Here is a 17,808-nt window from a genome sequence, read left to right as displayed (position 1 = left end):
AATTGGATATATGTATACAATGTGCAATGATGAAATTGAGGTAGTTATATAATTGTAATTGGTGATGATAGTAGTTTCCAAAGCCTCCCATAACCAAGTAACACAAAGTAGGTGGCTTAACACCACTAAAATTTATTCTTTCATAGCTGGAGGCTAGAAGTCCAAAAATCAAGGTATTGGTCATGAATACTTTTAACATTCCAAACCAAGTCCATGCTCTTCTTAAAGTCCTAGTGGAAAATCTGTTTCATTCCCTTCTCTTAGCTTCTGTTTTTTCCATCAATCCTTGGTGTTTGCATGTTTGCCTCCATCATCACATGGAAATTTCCTGTGTATCTTTTCACATTGTCTTTCCTACTTATGAATATCTCATCCCCAGTAGGACACTAGTCATATTGTACTAGGTGACCACTACACTCCAGTATCATCTCATCTTAACTTACATCTTAATTACATCTACAAAGACCCTATTTCCATGTGAGGTTATAGTCACAGGTACTACAGGTGAGGACTACAATTTATATTCTGAGGCAATATAACTCAAACTGCAATGGGGATAATTTGTGTTTTCCTTTTAGATGATTGTTGATAGCTAGTTTTGAAAGATAAAAGTAATGATTTCCCCTTAGAGCAGATTGAATGTATAAAATGTACTTTTAAACAAGTTTTGCTTAAAGTCTTAATAATTCTTTTGGAATTCTACTTTAATTTGTCTATAGTGTTTAGTGTTTCCAAGTGTACCTCTTTTAAATAGCTTCTTTAAGTGGTGGTAAAAGTGATACCAAGATTAAAAACATTTTTCAGATAAGAAAATATTGATAAAGAAAAATAAAAAGAATTATGAATGTCATAAATTTATTCGACATACAAAATTTAGGAATTTCCAATTTCCTTTCTTCTTTCTTTCACTATATTTTCTCCTAATGTCTTTGTTCTTCATTTTGAAGACGTTTGTCTGATGAAATCTCTTTCCATTTTTAAGCATTTCCTTGCTTAGATTCTAAATAGCAGAAGAAAACAGCAGAAGAAATACTAAGAAAAGTTCTGTGACCTACTAAAAGAACACATTTTCATATTCAAATATAAATACTCAATTAAAATAAATTTAATTATTTTTAGTGATGGGGATGATCTAAGTTTTTATTTCATATTTTAAAATGGTGAGTTGGAAAATTCTATACTGTCAAAAGACTGACCCTGTCAGCTTCCTAAAGGAAAGCCTTATAGATCACATCTCTTAGGCTGTGCTGTGTGGATAATTACAGTGACATGTAATTATAGTGACCTTAACTAATATATATTTAGAAATATCTTAGAAAGGTAGGGGTGATCACAGGTATAGAATGTAAGGTAAACACAAGATGATATATGTGACAAATTCTTGAATTTACCTAGAAACAAGTCATTCCAAATACCAGTAATTACAATTTACTAGCACTTCTTTTTCTACTGAGATGTTCTATGATATATTTGGTATAATTCAATTCATAAATGATATATTAGGGCTTTGTAATGTGGAAATGAGGCACTCATCTTAGGAGGCAGCTTTAGTAGAGAAACGAGGGGCCTATTAATTTTCTTTAAATTGGTACTAAAGTTGACTGTTTATACTTTACCAGCACTGCAGGGGGCACTGTATTCTCCAATGGTGAATTCATCTGAAATACAAAAATGATTGGCCAATAAGCAGCTATTTGTAAATAACCTGTATAAATAAAGAAAAAAAAGGCATAAAGTACAGCTGCAGAGCTAATGAAAATGGGTTCTATACTAAGTTATCTGGAATGGGGGAGGAGACTAAGAGAACATTGGGAGTAGGCACAGAACTGACGGGTGCTTGTGTGTAATTGTAGGACTTTGGTAGTGCCTTTCCATAGCTGCATTTTCCCATAGGAGCTGTAGTTTTCTCTCTGGTCCTTTCCTTAATCTAAGAAGGGGATAAAATTTAACATTATAGTATACTATAATGCTGGTAAATTTGAAGTTCAAAAGCATAAGCAAATGGAAGAATTTCCCAGTATGGTACAAAATTTCTCAAATTTCATGAGATTATCCAAACGAACCTCAAAATCAGATCAAATTATAGGTCCTATATCACACATTGATACTAAGATGTGATTTCTCATTTATTGCTGTTCTCATCTTTCTAGAGTAATCAGCTCAGAACAAATGATTTTATAGAGCAATGCGAATAGAGCTGATCAAAGACTGCTTTATGATCTATTTTTAAGATCAGCCATTTTAAGAATGGCTCTAAGACTTGTTTAGGGAAAGCAAGAGAGGTTAATATACAAGAACATGATTATCCAGTGACCATAAACTCAGTTTTTCTTCCAGTGAAAAATAGTAGAGTTTTGTTTTAGTTAACATGCCTCTTTAGTAATTTAGTCAATTTTTCCTATCAAAATTCCACTCACCTGTTTCATAATAATCATAAGCTTTTACTATAGCTGGTTTTAAATTCTTTACTTGAATGTCTTGTTCCACCAAGAAGGAGAAACTCAGGATTTGCTTTGTTAGCTGGAGAGATAGGAGAACTGAATTGAAATCAAAGCTTAACTTATCTACTAGTTACTATCTTTTCTTCTTAAAATATCATCAGCCCCACAATTGTGCTATCCATCCATATAAAAACCTTGGAAAGAATGGGACATTTTTGACCTGCCCAATATACCCAATGACAACTACAGGAAGGACAAAAAATTCTATGGATACTCAAATGTACTCAGTTGAGCCCTGTTGACCAGTTCAGGTCTCATTTCCCTTTGTAGGTTTTTCCCTTTCTCACTTGTGTCTATGAAGAGCACTATTTGGAATCTCGAGGGGCTTGGCTTGTAAGAACCTCTATTAGTTCTTACAGATCTTGTATAGTCACCCAAAGTCTTACTTTTTCAAAGTAGACTAGAACGTGATTGTTGCTCACTTCAGTCCTCTGAATGCTAAGCTGACTTTGAAGCTGTTGAGAAAGAAGATAAACCAGAAATATGGAGTGAGAACACATTATACTGGGAGCAGTTTTCAAATATTTATTATCTTCATGGCCTCTCAAGACTATCCAAACTATTAATTTATATTTCTTCTGTAAAAGAAGAATAATTATTGAATCCTTGCTTTCCCTTTCTCTCTCTCCATAGATTCATACATGTACTATACATATATGCTACAAATGTATATACAGATACATATACATAATAGCATATGTACATGTATACCCCTTGATTTTCTCTATATGTATAGTTGGAAGGTAATTCAATACCACTCCACAAACCTAGATGTCTCATGGCCTTATGGAGCATAACTCACTGTATTTTTGACTTATGCCTTATACTCAATACCATATAATAATAATATCAGTTATTTAAATCATGGAAGCATACTTTAGACATTTTTGAAGGAGTATATCAATAAAACTCTTGAAAACTATACCAATAAAATTGAATTGGCATCCATAAGTATCAACATTTATCATGACATTGAAACCTGTAAGAGATTTAGGCTTTACCTTTTTCACCGATGCTTTCATAGGTATGAAGCCTGATACCATCTTCACATCAACAATGACCATGTTGGAGCTGGGTCGTTCCCCAGTGTAACTATGAAGTCAAGGTGAAGAGATAGGTTTTTTTGATAAAATTCCTTGGCATTGTTTGAAGAGAGAAGTCCACCTTCTTTATTGCTCTCATCAATTTCTGTATCTACTATATCTGTGTTGTGGTAGTTTGGACAAACCACATTTCAACTTCATTTTTTAGGTATGGAAACACCACATTCTCAACATTAGGCTTTTTCAGTAAGAGTGAAAAAATTTGATTGTTAATAAATACTACAAGATGTTCCTGTTCATTATGTATGTATGATCTTAGACAATAGAATTTCCTCACTGAAGAAAATCAATTTTACCATATTCTACAAAAGGCCTAGTTGTGGTTTAGGATTTACCTAATGTTGATGTGAATGTGGAATTTCTTCTGAGCATCTATTCCATCACAATTTTTGGGAAGTGTATCAATCTGCAGAGTGAAGTGTGCTTTCCCTTCTTTCTTGGGGAGGATGTTGTATCTTAGGGATGTCTAAAAAAATAACAAGAATAACAAATCCTTTATCTTTGCACTCAAAGAATATCACAGTCTCTTCCAAATAATTCATTCCTGCCCTCAGCACACATCTATTTATTTATTTAGAAATTCAGAAGTAACCCTGAGACTTTCTTTCTCATTTGTGGCATCCTCTAGACCTTGGCAGTCTCACCTGGAGGTACACACATCCTGATCCTGACACTGTGGTGCTGTAGTCTCCTGGAATTTCTGGCAATCCCACCTCCTGCAGCAGTAAGCGGTTGGTATCATCTATATGGAATTCTTGAGAGAAGGTCTCAGAAGATTTGATGGTGACCAAAGCTGCTGTCTTACTTTTAGTGAAAGTTGCTGCACCATATTTGGAGAGGGCTTGGAGAGCTACCACTGTATCCTGAAGAAAAGATAGGTATAGAAATCACAGGAGAGGATGACAATAGGAAAATCACACTAAATGTAAGACATCAATACTACTATCCTCCAGCACACAATGGACACTGACAGTTCAATAATTTGAACTAGGTTGAAATCTGGTTATTAATGATAGGTATTTTGATGCAAATGAAAAAGTCTTCTCATCAGATTATAATACACATATGGAAACAAGACCCCAATATATGATGCAAGCAGAGAGTATTGAAATAATTTGTTTATATAGCAATGTTTGTTACAAAAGTCATAGAAGGAAAAAAGAAACTATGTGCTAAATACTAAAAGAATACTGTAGAAGGTAAGAAATAAAGATTATACTTGAATCATGACAAGTGTTCATGAAGAGAGAAGTATCAAGGACCACCTGGAATGTTATAGGGGAAGACATGGAAATGGCAGTGAACCAAGTCCAGTTAAAGCAAAGGGATATGTCTAATTATATTTATGATTCATATTTACTGGGTAGAGGAAATATTTTGGACAAAATATTAGATAATTTTAGTCTTTGGAGAAAAGATTTATTCAGTCCCATGAAGGCATGGCTACAGCAAGATTGATCAGCCTGCACTGTTAGGGGTTCAGTAAAGAGAGCAGATACTATCATATAGAGCAGTAATCCATACATAAAATAATAAGGCTAGAATCTGGTGATGGAGGAAGGGAGAAAGTATAAATTAGAAATACCAACTGTTCAGGTATTTAATTCCTAGAACATGGTTGTATCTATGTATCTGTTACTATATTAATTTTTCTCTCTTAGAGTTTCTCCACAGACCTGAGTGGAGGAGAAGCCTCCATTGGGGTTTTGTTGCTTGATGATCCATTTCACAATACGTGATGCCACAGACAGGTCCTCTGAAGATGGGGTAGGCAGGCCAGTAAGATAGGCCAGGAGCACATAACTTGTCATCTCCACTTCAGCGGAAGGAGCCCGGGGTTGAAAATAGAATGTTGTAGTTTCCTGAACGTTCCTAGGACGTTGCCAGTGGATTGAGTCCTCTTTGAAATAGAAAAGAATAAAATATTTAGCTAGAGAATGTTTTCAAATCTAACCCATGAGTGATGATTATAATTAGAGCTCAGATAATGAAATGACATAAATAAAAAAAAAGTGTTAGTCACCATCAATCAAATCTTTGCCAAGTAAGTAAGTTAAGCTTCCAGACGACCACAAGGAGTCTTTGTGTCTATTCAAACTTGCATTGTACTAAACTTTGGCTAAATAAAACCAATAATTGCATTGGTAAAATGGTCCATTTTACCTAGAGGAATTAAGCGATGGATCAATGATAATTCTTATTGTAACTGCAATTGAGGTAGCATGAAAGCTGTGAGTTTAACCAAGGTGCTCCCCCTTTACTGATCATTTGTGATATAAGTATATTTTACCATACCAGCTCTTACCTTCTTTTATAGCCTCTCTGCCTAGTGATTCAAGCAGCACACTTCGCTTGGCCTGGTTCCTTGCCAGGGCAAAGGCATAGGCCAATAATGCCTTGGTATAGACATGACTTTCTTGGGTCTTTGAGATGGAGTCCCAGGCCATTTCCAGGCAGAAGAGAGCATTGCGGACAATGCTGTGCTATAAAGAGGGCAAGATCCAATCCTAAAATACCAGAATAAGACAAAGGAACTGTCTCCAGACTAACCCCAAATTAAAAATCCCAGTGTGTCAATGCAACATTAGAGATCAGATTAGAGAATTAACCATTCTCTGTGGCCTCCAAAAGGACTTAGTCCTTTATATTCCAGTGAAATATACTCAAATTAAATACCATGAAAGTAATGGGAAATCATTAATCTGAGATTTTCATTCCTTACATTTGTGAAGGAAATAGGGGGAAGTGCTTGTACATACAGTGACAGGCAGTGGCATCTCCAGCAGGGCAATGGTGATGTATGCAGAGAGTGTCACTTCATCATCCACCCCACCCTGGAAGGAGCAGAGGCAGAGGTTTCAACAACTCCAATGTTCACTAGCCAGTGTGAACATTATGCTTCCTCTTCCTTTCTCTTTGCCATCTTCACTAGGTAGTTTCTTTTCTTGTGCATTTTGGTTTATTCCCCACTTTCTTTTTCTACCCTAAAATTGTGGAGTCTGTTCAAGTCACTTTTTCTCATTTTTAATAATATACAAGGTTTGGGGGATTTATTTTATGCTATTTTCATTCAATGAACTACTGCTAGTTTATTGCCAGATTTCTGGGGGATTAGAGCCCACCATTCTTCCTCAAATCTTTGTCACTAGAACCAATGCATTCATAGAAACATCATTTCTTCCAGCATTTCACAATCTTCAGTGACCAGAGCAAAATTAAGAGAAAGCATCACCTTCATGGCATTGTTTAACAGTGATCCAGAACGCTGAAAACAACCACTTTCCGTTTGCCTCTGTGAGAGCCAGGTGAGAGCATTCATGATGTATGCACTCTCCACAAAGATGTGTGACTGAGCTTGAGCAAACGACTTGAGTACAAATGCAGTGAGCCTGTCCAGCAAACAAAGAGATTGAGACAGGAAGGCCACCTCGCTTTTGGAGCTCATGTTGTGTGCTGCCCTTAGACACTGATCATTGCCAGTCAGTGGAGGCCATTACTGGGGGCTGAGCAACTGATGGGGAAAGGATCCTTAAGATTTGAATATTGCCTATTGCAAACATCTGGATCTTTATTTTTAATCTCTCAGCTTTATTGATTTGCCCAGAGTTGATGGCTTTTCAGTCTTTTTATTCATTTATTTTTTATTGTTGTTCTGGGTGGGGGTACATTGAGGCATTTACAGAAGCTTTTATAAAATACCAAATATATCATACTTGAATTCTCCCCCTTCATCATTCTCCAATAGGCATCATTTTTCCATTCACACACATGTGTATACAATATTTGCACTATATTCACTCTTTTACATCCTTTCCCCACCTCTTTCCTCCTCCCACTGGTACCAATCCCCCACCCCCAGACAGGACCTGTTCCACCCTCCTGTTCTCTAATTTTGTAAAAGAAAACAAAATGACATTTTTTGTTTGTTTAAGATAGCTACCCAGGGTGTTTCCTTGTGATATTTCCATGTATATATATATTATAACCTGAATTGGTTCATCTCTTTTATTTTCCTTCTTTCTAACTTAGTACCCTTCTTACGGTGGTTTCAGTATGTTTAAAAACTTTTATTCATTCTGGTATAGATTGTAAAACAACCATATTCACCTTCTTAACTTCCTTCTTTTACCTTCTCCCTCTCATATGTGGTTGGTGGCTCAAATGATAGAACGCCTGCCTTCCAAGTGTGAAGCCCTGAGTTCAAACCCCAGTACTGCCACAAAAACCTCAAAGAATTTTCTTTTTTCTTATGAAACTCTTGCTGGGGCCCTAAGACTCTCCACCATCAAAAGTGCATTTCCTGAATGACTTTTTTTTTTTTTGCCCAACAGTCACTTTCCATCCTCTCTCACTTCTTCTTAACATACAGTGTGGAAGTTTTTTTTTTCATTTTACACAATGACACTTTTTGCCTTATATTTCCATTTGAGGGGATTCCTATTTTACAACTATCTCCAGTGCTACCAGAGCAGATAAGTTTTTAGAAATTATCTAGTTAGATTAATAAATATGTGGATTTAAAGACTAACCATCTTCCATGGAAGAATTTCATGCATTAGAAAATAGCTATTTCTAAATTCACAAGATATCATGGATCAACTGATAGCATGTGTAATTGCATCTTACCAAGTGTTTCCCGGAGTTCTACCATCACGATCTCCAAAGGTGCTGTATGAACCATCAGCATGCTTATAATTCAACTGTCTTTGATATCCTGAAAAGGAAATTTTCAGAGACTTCTGAAGTAGCAGAGACATCAGAAAAAATTATTTTTTCTTTGATACTATTGAGGAGTCATAGTGCAAGTATTGCTTATTAGGTGGCTGATGATACATTGAAATTTCTTATCATATAGTGGAATATCTCATTAGAAATCAGAAACTATGACTATCAAATCTTAATGAGAGAGAAGCCAATTTGAGTTCAGTAAAAGATATTCAGGAGCTCCTTATTAAAGATTCTTCTTTTGATGTATTCTCTCACCATTGATGAGGTAGCTGATGGCTTTGGACTTGATCTTCTCTGTCAGCTGTTGTGTTTCATTTAGATAGTTCAGGACATAGATGTTAGGGACAAAAAGGACCATATTCTGTTCTCCGCAGCCATAAGGCATCTGGAGGAGATTCTGGAGGTTTTGCATTGCAGAGCCTAGTATATCACCTGGGAAGTGAAAGTTATAAAAAATCAGAGGAACAAAGGGCTAGTTTGTGCTGGGTAAGGAAAATGTGTTACTAGATATTTGAGAGGTCACATTGTTTATGGAAGGACAACAAGCACAAATGATTATTAAAAAAAAAGCCCAAGAAGTGGAAGGCAATGCAAAAGGTGAATAAAATAGATGGTTCTAAGGTGTTCAAGAAAGTAGAGAAGGAACTGAATGGCAGATGATAATATTTTTTCCAATGTGACATGTGGTTGATAAAACTGAATTATCAATTATTTTCAAATCTTCTAGGAAGTGTTGTCATCTAGTAAATCATTTGAAGATGAGGACAGAGAGAGGTGATTCTTCTTAGTTTTTAGAGCACATCACAGCACAATACTAGCATACCATCTGTTCAACCCCATTTCTAATTAATACAAGTACAATCTTTAGTGTGGTGCTCCTCTTCTCAAACCAATGCCAAGTGTCAGGGACTTCATTAATTATGGATGGTGAGGCCCCATGCCCTTCAATTATGAAGAGGGACAACTGTTTCTCTTGGTCTGAGACTCACCCAAAACTGAATATGTTGCCCTGGCAGATCCTTCAACCACGTTTGGAGGAACTTTCAGTGACAACTTTTCTGGCAACCCGGTATCTAATAAAAGAAGATAAATACATATAAAGGAGGGAAATAAAAAGAAATGTTCTATTTTTATGAATCTTTTCCCTCTACATGATTGAGATCCAACATTTCATTTCACTTGGACATTATATAGTTTCTTTAATGCAATTCAAGTTTCTCCTAAAGCCATGATGGATTTCTCAGCAAAGTTCTTATTAGTCATGTATTTCTGTGCTATATTTTTATAGCATTCATTAAAAGCATAAACCTTATGGTATACTTACTTCCTTTTCTTCACAGCTTATATTAATGTCTACAGTTGGCAGTGTTTTTACATAATTACATTCATTCTATTAATATGTACTAAGTGTGTGATCTGTGCCAAGTTCTGTTCTAAGGGCAATGATGCTGCAATTTTCAAGACAAATTTCCTGAGCCCCTTGGAGGTTTCACTTTAGGTAAATAAAGATATATTTAGTATATAGCTACTAGAGAGAAAATGAAAGTGTTTATATGTTTATATGGTGACATAGTAAAGCAAGGCCAGTCAGGAAGTGCAACATGTGGAGAACAGGTTTCTTGTCAAAATATTCACTGGTAAAAAAGTCATATGTGAGTAGAGACTGTAAGTCAGGGAATAAGAGCTATAGATATCTAGGAAAAGGTGCTTCCAAGAAAAAGGAACCAAAAATAAAAAGACTTCAGATATTGGAGTGTGCTAGGTGTGGTCCAAGAGGTGGAAGGGTGTCAGTGTGGCCTGAACAGAGAGACTGAGGGAGAGATTAATAGTATATAAAATTATGGAGGTAGTGAGGTTTTGTAGGTAACATTAAAAATTTAGCTTTTAATATAGAGCAATATAGGAAACCTCTGAAGACTTGCATGGAGGAAGGACATGATATGATTGATCTAATATATTCTTTAAAGGATCCCTCTCACTATAGGGGAAGAATGGGAAATGATCAGGAGAAAGTTTTGAGATAGACCAGCAGAGAAAGGACCAGAGTAGAATGGATACGGTGAGAACCGTATAGAGTTTTGAAATAACTTGAGAGTGGAGCCAACTACATTTGTGAGTGGATTGTGTGTGGACTGTAAGTGAAAAAATGTAATGTATGCAACTTCAAAAGTGTTATCCTCTGCAAATTGAAGAATAAATTGTTATCATCTGAGATGCAGAAAACTTTTCCCAACAGAAGGAAGTTGTGGGGACCAACAGAACTTCAGTGTTTTGAGCATGTTAGTTTTGAGATGTATATCAAACCTGCAAGCTTAAGTACACATGATGAGTGGGCATTTATGTATTCACATGAATTTGAGATCAGGAAGGAAGTGTGCATGAATGATGTAAATTTTGGGAACTCTAGTAGGTAGTTGTTTTTAAAGCTATGTGCCTAGATGAGATTACCGAAGATGCTTCCATAGGCAGTCCTTGACTTATGATGACTTTGCTTTGGATGGTGTGAAAGTGATGAACATTCAGTAGAAACAGCTGGTTCTTCAGATGTTGAATTTGACCTTTTCCTAGACTAGTGTATGTATTATGATTCTCTCTGGTGATGCTGGGCAGCCTTAGCAAGATTCAGCTCCAGTGGACATAGGATCACAGAGGAAACAACTGTATTGCTTAACTATGATGGTCCATAGGTTAGGTGTATTAAATGCATTTGTGATTCATGATATTTTTAATTTGTGATGTTTGTTGGCTTGTAACCCTATACTCAGTTCAGGGTTACCTCTATAGGGAAGAGTTTTGTGAAAAAGAGCATTGTCTTCAAGATAATTTTAGATGGCAAATGATCAAATTTTTAAATGGTAATCTCTATATGATTATATTAATGGTATTAGTAAAACATTATTTTTATATGTAGGTTAATGACCTACAGATCCTCCTTAAATATATCAAAGTACAAGCCTGGGTACACTTAAACTGACAGTATTTATATGACTATAACTTGATAATATATAGTATTAGTGCTACATAGATATTTCAGTATTTTGAATACAGTTTTAAGAGAAGTTTGGGAAACAAAGATGTATTAGAAAGAATCCTGTCATAGGTCGACAGCTCAAGCCTTCATTATTAGTTGAGAGTTTTCAGACAAGTCTTTTAGCTTCTCTTCTTTATCCTTAAAACATGACAATAATAGTAGCACCTTCAATGCTATTTCTTTTTTATGTCTCTGAGAAAATTCAGCCCAATTGAAAGAGATTTTTTTTAATCAGGAGAGGGATATTCTTCATTGAATGTCTTTAGATTTATTCATGGAAGAGTGTAAGGGTTTTTGTTTTGTTTTGTTTTCAGAGAAAGGCATGTCTCAAAGGACATTTATTCTACAATTATATAATCTAATAAATGAATTAACATGTGAATTTAATATATTTTTTATGCTTACCTGATACACACAACAGTGTGTTGAAAGTTTCTTCCTTTTCTATTCCTTCTGGCTATGTATTGAAAGAAAAAATAGCAGGAAAATCAATCACTTTAAAATAGAGAAGGAAGTATTAGTGAATAACCAAGTTGTAGACACACCCATACCCTTGGGAATGAAATGCCACTGCCGCACGTGGATTAGATAATAGTATGGTATGTAACAGAACCTTGGAAACTCAGAGTATGTTCACATACCTCAACTATTAAGGGCTTTACTACAGTATCCTTTTGTAGAAGTTCTGGGGTTTCAGTCACCTCATTGCCACACAACTCCTGAGACTGCAGGGCTTCCACAGTAGCTGTGAAATTCACCTTCCCTGGTGAGTGAAGTTTTTATGGAATTAATCAATGATTCTATATTAATGGTTCCTTCTTTGAAGAAGTTTCCCCAATATATCTAATGGCTTTCTTCTTCTTGATCAGTATTGAAGGAGGAGGAAAAGCATGTATTGAGGTCAAAGCAAAACAAATCAAGTTATTTCTGCATAAGATAGAATTTTGTGAAGAACTTTACCACTCACCCAGAGAGTTTGGGGTCACAGCCCAGGACAGGGTTTTCCTCCCATTTCCACAGACACAATGAGATTCTTCATTTTCCTTTACTGGGATGACCAGGAAGGCAGAAGAGACCTCCAGCTGCACACTGACCTGTCCCCACCCCAAACACAAATTGATGACAGGATGAAAGCAAAGGATCAGCAGTAGGGAAGAAAAGTCGGGAGGGATGGTACAGACTAGTCCACAGCCTCTAGATGGGTTTACACAAGGTAAGTCCTATCTAATACTTTGCAGTTTAGCTGTTTGCAATAAGATAACAGAAAAACTGACAGGAATGAGGCTAAATGTCCAGGACTTGGCCTTGTGCCAACACAAGGAATAGTTGTTTCTTTAGTCAGAGTCTAAAAATTCAGTACTCTAGCTGGGCATGCAGTACATGCCTATAATTTCAGCAATCAGAAAGCTGAAGCAGGAGATTCATGAGTTCAAGGTCTCAACAATGAGACCCTATTTTAAAAAAAATTAATCAGGTAGAAATAATGTCTGAGTTTAGGAATATGCAGATAGGGAATCCTGAACTGAAAATAACCTCTACCTTGGACCTGTCAGGACGTTTTACTCTGAGTACCCATTCCTTTGCAAAATTAGGACACATTGCATTCGGCTCTGACTTAATAGTATGTTCCTCTGAAACCCTCAGTAATGAACGATGATGGGGCTCCTTCCTTGCACTCCCACTCACTTCTAGAGAAGTGCCCTTACCCGAATGCAGTGGGACAAATAGTTGAACACAGTGGCTTTGAGGGTGAAGGCTTCTCCTCGCACCACAGAGTATGGGAGAGTGAGTTCCAAGAAGAAGGGCTGGAAGACTTGAAGAGAGATTATGGGGGAAAGGCCAAGGCCCATGGTTCCAGACAAGCAGAGTGCGCTGGCCTTCCACTCCGTGATGGAGTCAGGGACCTTCACTGCTAACTCACTTTCACCTGACGAACTATGAGAGGAAAAAGATTGGTGAACGAGTCTCTTTTGTAGCACAAATCAGAGCTGTTCCTACAACTTGGTAACTCAGTAACCTAGAATGGTAAATACTAAACTTGATCTAAGGTTTGGTGCTTCTAGTGAGGGTTCTGGTAATTCTCTTTCTCTTCCCTTTCTTACTTTCCTTCCTTCCACCCTCTCTTTCTCTCTCTCTCTCTCTCTCTCTCTCTCTCTCTCTCTCTCTCTCTCTCTCTCTCTCTCTCTCTCCCTCTCCTTTCCTTCCTCCCTCCCCCTCTATGTCTTTGTAGTATTCTCTCCCTCTCCTTCCTTTCTTTCTTTCCTCATTCCCATCCATCCTTGCTCACTCCATTTCTCCTTCTGTACCTTCTTTCTTTATCTGGTTTTCTCTTAGGGGAGAGGACAGTCTCTTGCTTCCTATAATTTTAGTTATCTCAGGACCAAATTAGAAAAAAAATTGCATTGTTTAACTATTATTAGCAGGAACCACAAGCCTACATATTTACATGAAAAGAACAAAGCAGAAATAAAAGGATCAGGAACCAAGGACAGTACCAAGGATTCAAATCCTCACCTAAACTAAATTCTAGGCAACACATAACTTACTTGAGTACCACCAAGTCCCAGATCCAGGTCTCAGGGAAGTACTTCCGGACTGTCTCTCTCACTTGCATGGCCTGATCTTCTTCTCTGGGTATCACTGGGTAAATCCTTCCTGGAGCATTTGAAGCTATAGGTAAGGGTTGTGGAGCTGCTATGAGAAGACAGCACACAAGCCCAATGTGAGCCTAATTTTCATCACCAACTTCTGACAGTTGCCTAAGGTTTTATATATTTGTGTATATATATAGTATATTTATATATTATAAATATACTATATATAAATATATCATATGTATATATTCAGGGGACATTTATTACTGGGGCAAGTTACCTTACCATGTTGTTATTTTGTTCATTTATCTATTTGTCCTATAGAAAGGTGAGAGGCAAATGATCAACTTATTAGGGAAGGACAAAGAGTAATTCATACACACTTGTTTTACACTGAAATGATTATGTTTTCCATTGGCAGTGAGAGTCAAGCAAGAGGAATAAATATTAGTTCTAAACAAGATTTTAGAAATGATTTAAGAGTGAATGAGCTATGGAGGCATAAACATAAACAAATAATAGGATGTAGTAAAGGTGTTCCTTATAGACCATAGGGATCCAATAAAGAAAGAGAATCAGCTTCACTTTGGCCAGAAAAGATGTTGACCAGAATTCCTGGTGGATGAGAAGCAAAGGAGAATGTGGGAAGCATTCCAGGGAAAGGACTGTCCAAATATACTCACAGGGGTGGGAAGAGATGGTCCAGAGGGACAGTAAAAACCTTACCTCTCCAGAGTAGAATGTCTATTTGGGGGTATGTTTAACATAGTTGAGTAAATAGTTAATGCAATTATATAGTAAAACACTGGGATGGCTAGGACAAATAGATATGTTAAGGCAGGATTTAGTTAACTTGATAAAAAGGTGTTACTGCCAGCATCAGAAGATAAAAATATAATACTATGTAATTCTTATATATCCTTAATGTTATTTTTATATATTTATTATATTATTAAGTCTTTAGTTCTGATCTGTGGCGTATCACTTTTTTAGTATAATTATATATATATATACACATATATATGTGACTATGAATATATATGGCATATAAAATGATAGAATTAGACATGCTTTTTTAAAACCTTAACTAGTGTGTATATATATATGCGTGTGTGCATGCATGCATGTGTATATATTTTCAGTGCTGGAGATCACACCCATGGCCTCGTGCATGCTAGGCAAGAGCTTTACCATTGTGTTACATCCTCAGCTCTTGTTCTATGAATTCTGAAAGTAAGGAGTATGTCTGAGAAATAAGAGACATGAGAAATGTTTAATGGTGATTAACATTTCACAGTATGCAGGTTAGATTGAAATGAAGAAAGACTAGAAGCAAGCAAGGTAAATTAGAATGCTTTTCCAGTAATTTAGTTATGAAATAATGAGGGATATGTATGAGATGATGTAACTGAAAACAAAGAGGAAAGAATGACTAGCTGACAAAACCAAATGAAAATTTTGCACAGAATATTCCAGTGTATTTGGGAAAGAGTCTAATGATGGTACTATGAGTTTTTAGGCTTTCTGGATCATACCATTGCCATATTTTCTTTTAGAACTGAAAAAAGTATATACTTGAATGACATGAAATATACAAGTGATATACAAATATAGAATTGGATGGCATGAAAATTGATTAATAGTACTTTTCAGGATTTTTTAATAAAAAATGGGATCATAATTAAATTTTCTTAATTTCATACTTACAACCCCTCAATGACTTTGGTAGTCATTCTGATTTTAGATATGAAAAAATTGATTCATTGAAATGCTCAATGAATTTTGGAATTTCAAAGTCACATGGTCATAGCAGATGGGGGATGATTAAAATTGTTCCTTTGCTCAGCAAGCACTATACAGGATTTTCTTTCTCTTGGGGAAATATTCACATTCACTCTTCTGTTTTCAACAGGAACTTTATGCCTTGGGTTCCCAGGTAAATTATTTACTGTATTAGAATATGTGTCCCTTCTTTTTTTATTATTGTTGTACTGGGGGTACACTGTGGCATTTACAAAAGTTCTTACACTATATCATAGTTGAATCATTCTCCTTTATCCTTCCTCTCCCCTTTCCTGGAATAGTTTCAACAGGTGTCATTTTTCCATTCACATACATGTGTACACAGTATTTGCACAGTATTTACCCTTTTATACCTTCTCCTCGTGTCTTCCCCCCTCCCACTGGTACCAATTTCCCAGAGAGGATCTGTTTTGCCTTCCTGCTCTCAATTTTTGTAAAAAAAATGACTTTATATTACCACCCTCATTTATTGTTAGAGAAGCCATAAAAGTTACATGCAAATCTGTTCCTTCTTTTCCATGGCTGTGACTCTGAAAGATACAGTGGAGATGGTGGAATCAGCAGATGAAAGTAGACTGGTCATTACTGACTCACTATTTGGTAAGGAGCTATTCTGGAGAGATATGGGATACTGGACTCACAAGTAGCTTTTGTGTGAGCAAAAAATACTAGTGATTATAAGATTAGCCACAGAGATGTGGTGCTTGTTAGTGTCTGATCTTATAAGTAATTCAGGTGTTGAATCTATGGTAGATTGGTAGATTGGATCTGAGGTAGAAAGACTATTGAAGGCTAACACAAAAAAGCAACCAATTATGGAGAGAGAGAGAGAGAGAGAGCGAGAAAGAGAGAGAATATTACTTGTTAATAACTTGCTAAAAAAGTTGCCTCCGAGTCATGAGAACCAATGTATAGAAAAATCATTTTTTCCACCCCATCCTAGTAAGGCATCACTTTTCCCTATTATTGTAGCAGATAAATAAATCAGACCCTTACCTGCTCCTATTCCATATTCTCCTGCTCCATAGCCTGGAATCAGCCCTCTATGTGGCACAGGCGGTTGACAAAAAAGTGGCTTATTGACTTTTGCATTGGTAAAAATATTTAATCCTATAGACTGGAAAAAATATGACTTATTAAAGCATAGTGGTGCAAATTTAATAGAGCTGGAATTCACTTCTTGAATTTGTATTGAACTTTCGTTGTTTAACACGTTTGTCATAGGATCATTATGAAAATTTTGCACACTGAGGAGGAGAATAATGTAGTCACAATGGGTGACATTCATCAGGCTAGTAATATTCTTCTGATTTGTATTTTTAAGTAGTGTCTGGTATACTGTGATGCCTCTGTAGTGATTTTTATTTTTGCACCCAAGACTGAGTATTTTAGTCCTAGATGTTTTCTTCATTTCCTTTTCCTCATAAAACAAATATTTGCATCTACATATATGGATAAAGAGACAGATGGGTAGAAGGAAGGATAAATAGATCTCTTAACTTTATTGCAGAGTATTTTTGTTGCTTTTTTCTGTCATTCGAAATGATAGGGTTGTTTCTTCACAATTTAGAAAGCATTTATTAGAAGATATGCCTTTCCTTGACTATCTGTAACTAACTCATCCATTAGGGAATTTGTCCTTCCTTTTTTTTTTCCTCAGTCATCTGATTTCTTGAGTCTACCTGTTCCTCACTTTCACCTTCAATGTTAGTCACAGATAAATGCCTCTTACAGTCTTGTGTCAGAGTCACACATAGGAAACTGTGTGACTGGGGCACAGTTGTCAATCATGGTTGTGATATGAAATAGGAAAAAAGGAGTCAGAAATAAAGGCTTAAAAATTAATCAGCTAGTTAATAAACCTAAAGACTGTTCATTGCATTCCTCTGCCCCTTATTCATGATTCTGGAAGCTCCAGAAGAGAGAGATTTAAGTTATTCTCAGCTAAACTGTTAACCTCTAGCAAAAGAATGACATATGTTTTTATTCAAAGCAATTTGGAAGATTTTAGTTGTTTTTAATAGTGAGATGGCTTAACTCCTGGATAA

At 36.1% G+C, this 17,808-nt stretch overlaps 1 protein-coding gene across 4 annotated transcripts in view; it reads right to left on the bottom strand.

Annotated features, from left to right (window-relative positions):
• Nucleotides 1-838: 838 nt before the first annotated feature.
• LOC109693594 (pregnancy zone protein-like) overlaps nucleotides 839-17,808 on the bottom strand; it is a 50,124-nt gene continuing 33,154 nt past the window's right edge. The window contains exons 17-36 of one of the 4 annotated variants that reach the window (XM_074076101.1): nucleotides 16,757-16,877; nucleotides 13,910-14,057; nucleotides 13,070-13,298; nucleotides 12,331-12,457; nucleotides 12,005-12,126; nucleotides 11,769-11,820; nucleotides 9,322-9,405; nucleotides 8,588-8,764; nucleotides 8,231-8,318; nucleotides 6,837-6,993; nucleotides 6,364-6,438; nucleotides 5,910-6,087; nucleotides 5,281-5,504; nucleotides 4,249-4,467; nucleotides 3,940-4,070; nucleotides 3,503-3,593; nucleotides 2,888-2,956; nucleotides 2,418-2,520; nucleotides 1,617-1,658; nucleotides 839-1,000 (exon numbers count right to left, since the gene is read on the bottom strand). In XM_074076101.1, the coding sequence (XP_073932202.1) occupies nucleotides 978-1,000; nucleotides 1,617-1,658; nucleotides 2,418-2,520; nucleotides 2,888-2,956; nucleotides 3,503-3,593; nucleotides 3,940-4,070; nucleotides 4,249-4,467; nucleotides 5,281-5,504; nucleotides 5,910-6,087; nucleotides 6,364-6,438; nucleotides 6,837-6,993; nucleotides 8,231-8,318; nucleotides 8,588-8,764; nucleotides 9,322-9,405; nucleotides 11,769-11,820; nucleotides 12,005-12,126; nucleotides 12,331-12,457; nucleotides 13,070-13,298; nucleotides 13,910-14,057; nucleotides 16,757-16,877 (2,460 nt within the window). In that variant the 3' untranslated portion in view covers nucleotides 839-977. The remainder of the gene's footprint in view (nucleotides 1,001-1,616; nucleotides 1,659-2,417; nucleotides 2,521-2,887; nucleotides 2,957-3,502; nucleotides 3,594-3,939; nucleotides 4,071-4,248; nucleotides 4,468-5,280; nucleotides 5,505-5,909; nucleotides 6,088-6,363; nucleotides 6,439-6,836; nucleotides 6,994-8,230; nucleotides 8,319-8,587; nucleotides 8,765-9,321; nucleotides 9,406-11,768; nucleotides 11,821-12,004; nucleotides 12,127-12,330; nucleotides 12,458-13,069; nucleotides 13,299-13,909; nucleotides 14,058-16,756; nucleotides 16,878-17,808) is intronic. The other 3 variants (XM_020174957.2, XM_074076102.1, XM_074076103.1) reach the window with 3 other exon arrangements.

Source organism: Castor canadensis, chromosome 6, assembly GCF_047511655.1.
Source record: "Castor canadensis chromosome 6, mCasCan1.hap1v2, whole genome shotgun sequence".
NCBI classification, from domain to species: Eukaryota; Metazoa; Chordata; class Mammalia; order Rodentia; family Castoridae; genus Castor; species Castor canadensis.
Note: the sequence above shows the minus strand (reverse complement) of the source record. Positions and strands in the feature narration are given on the sequence as shown.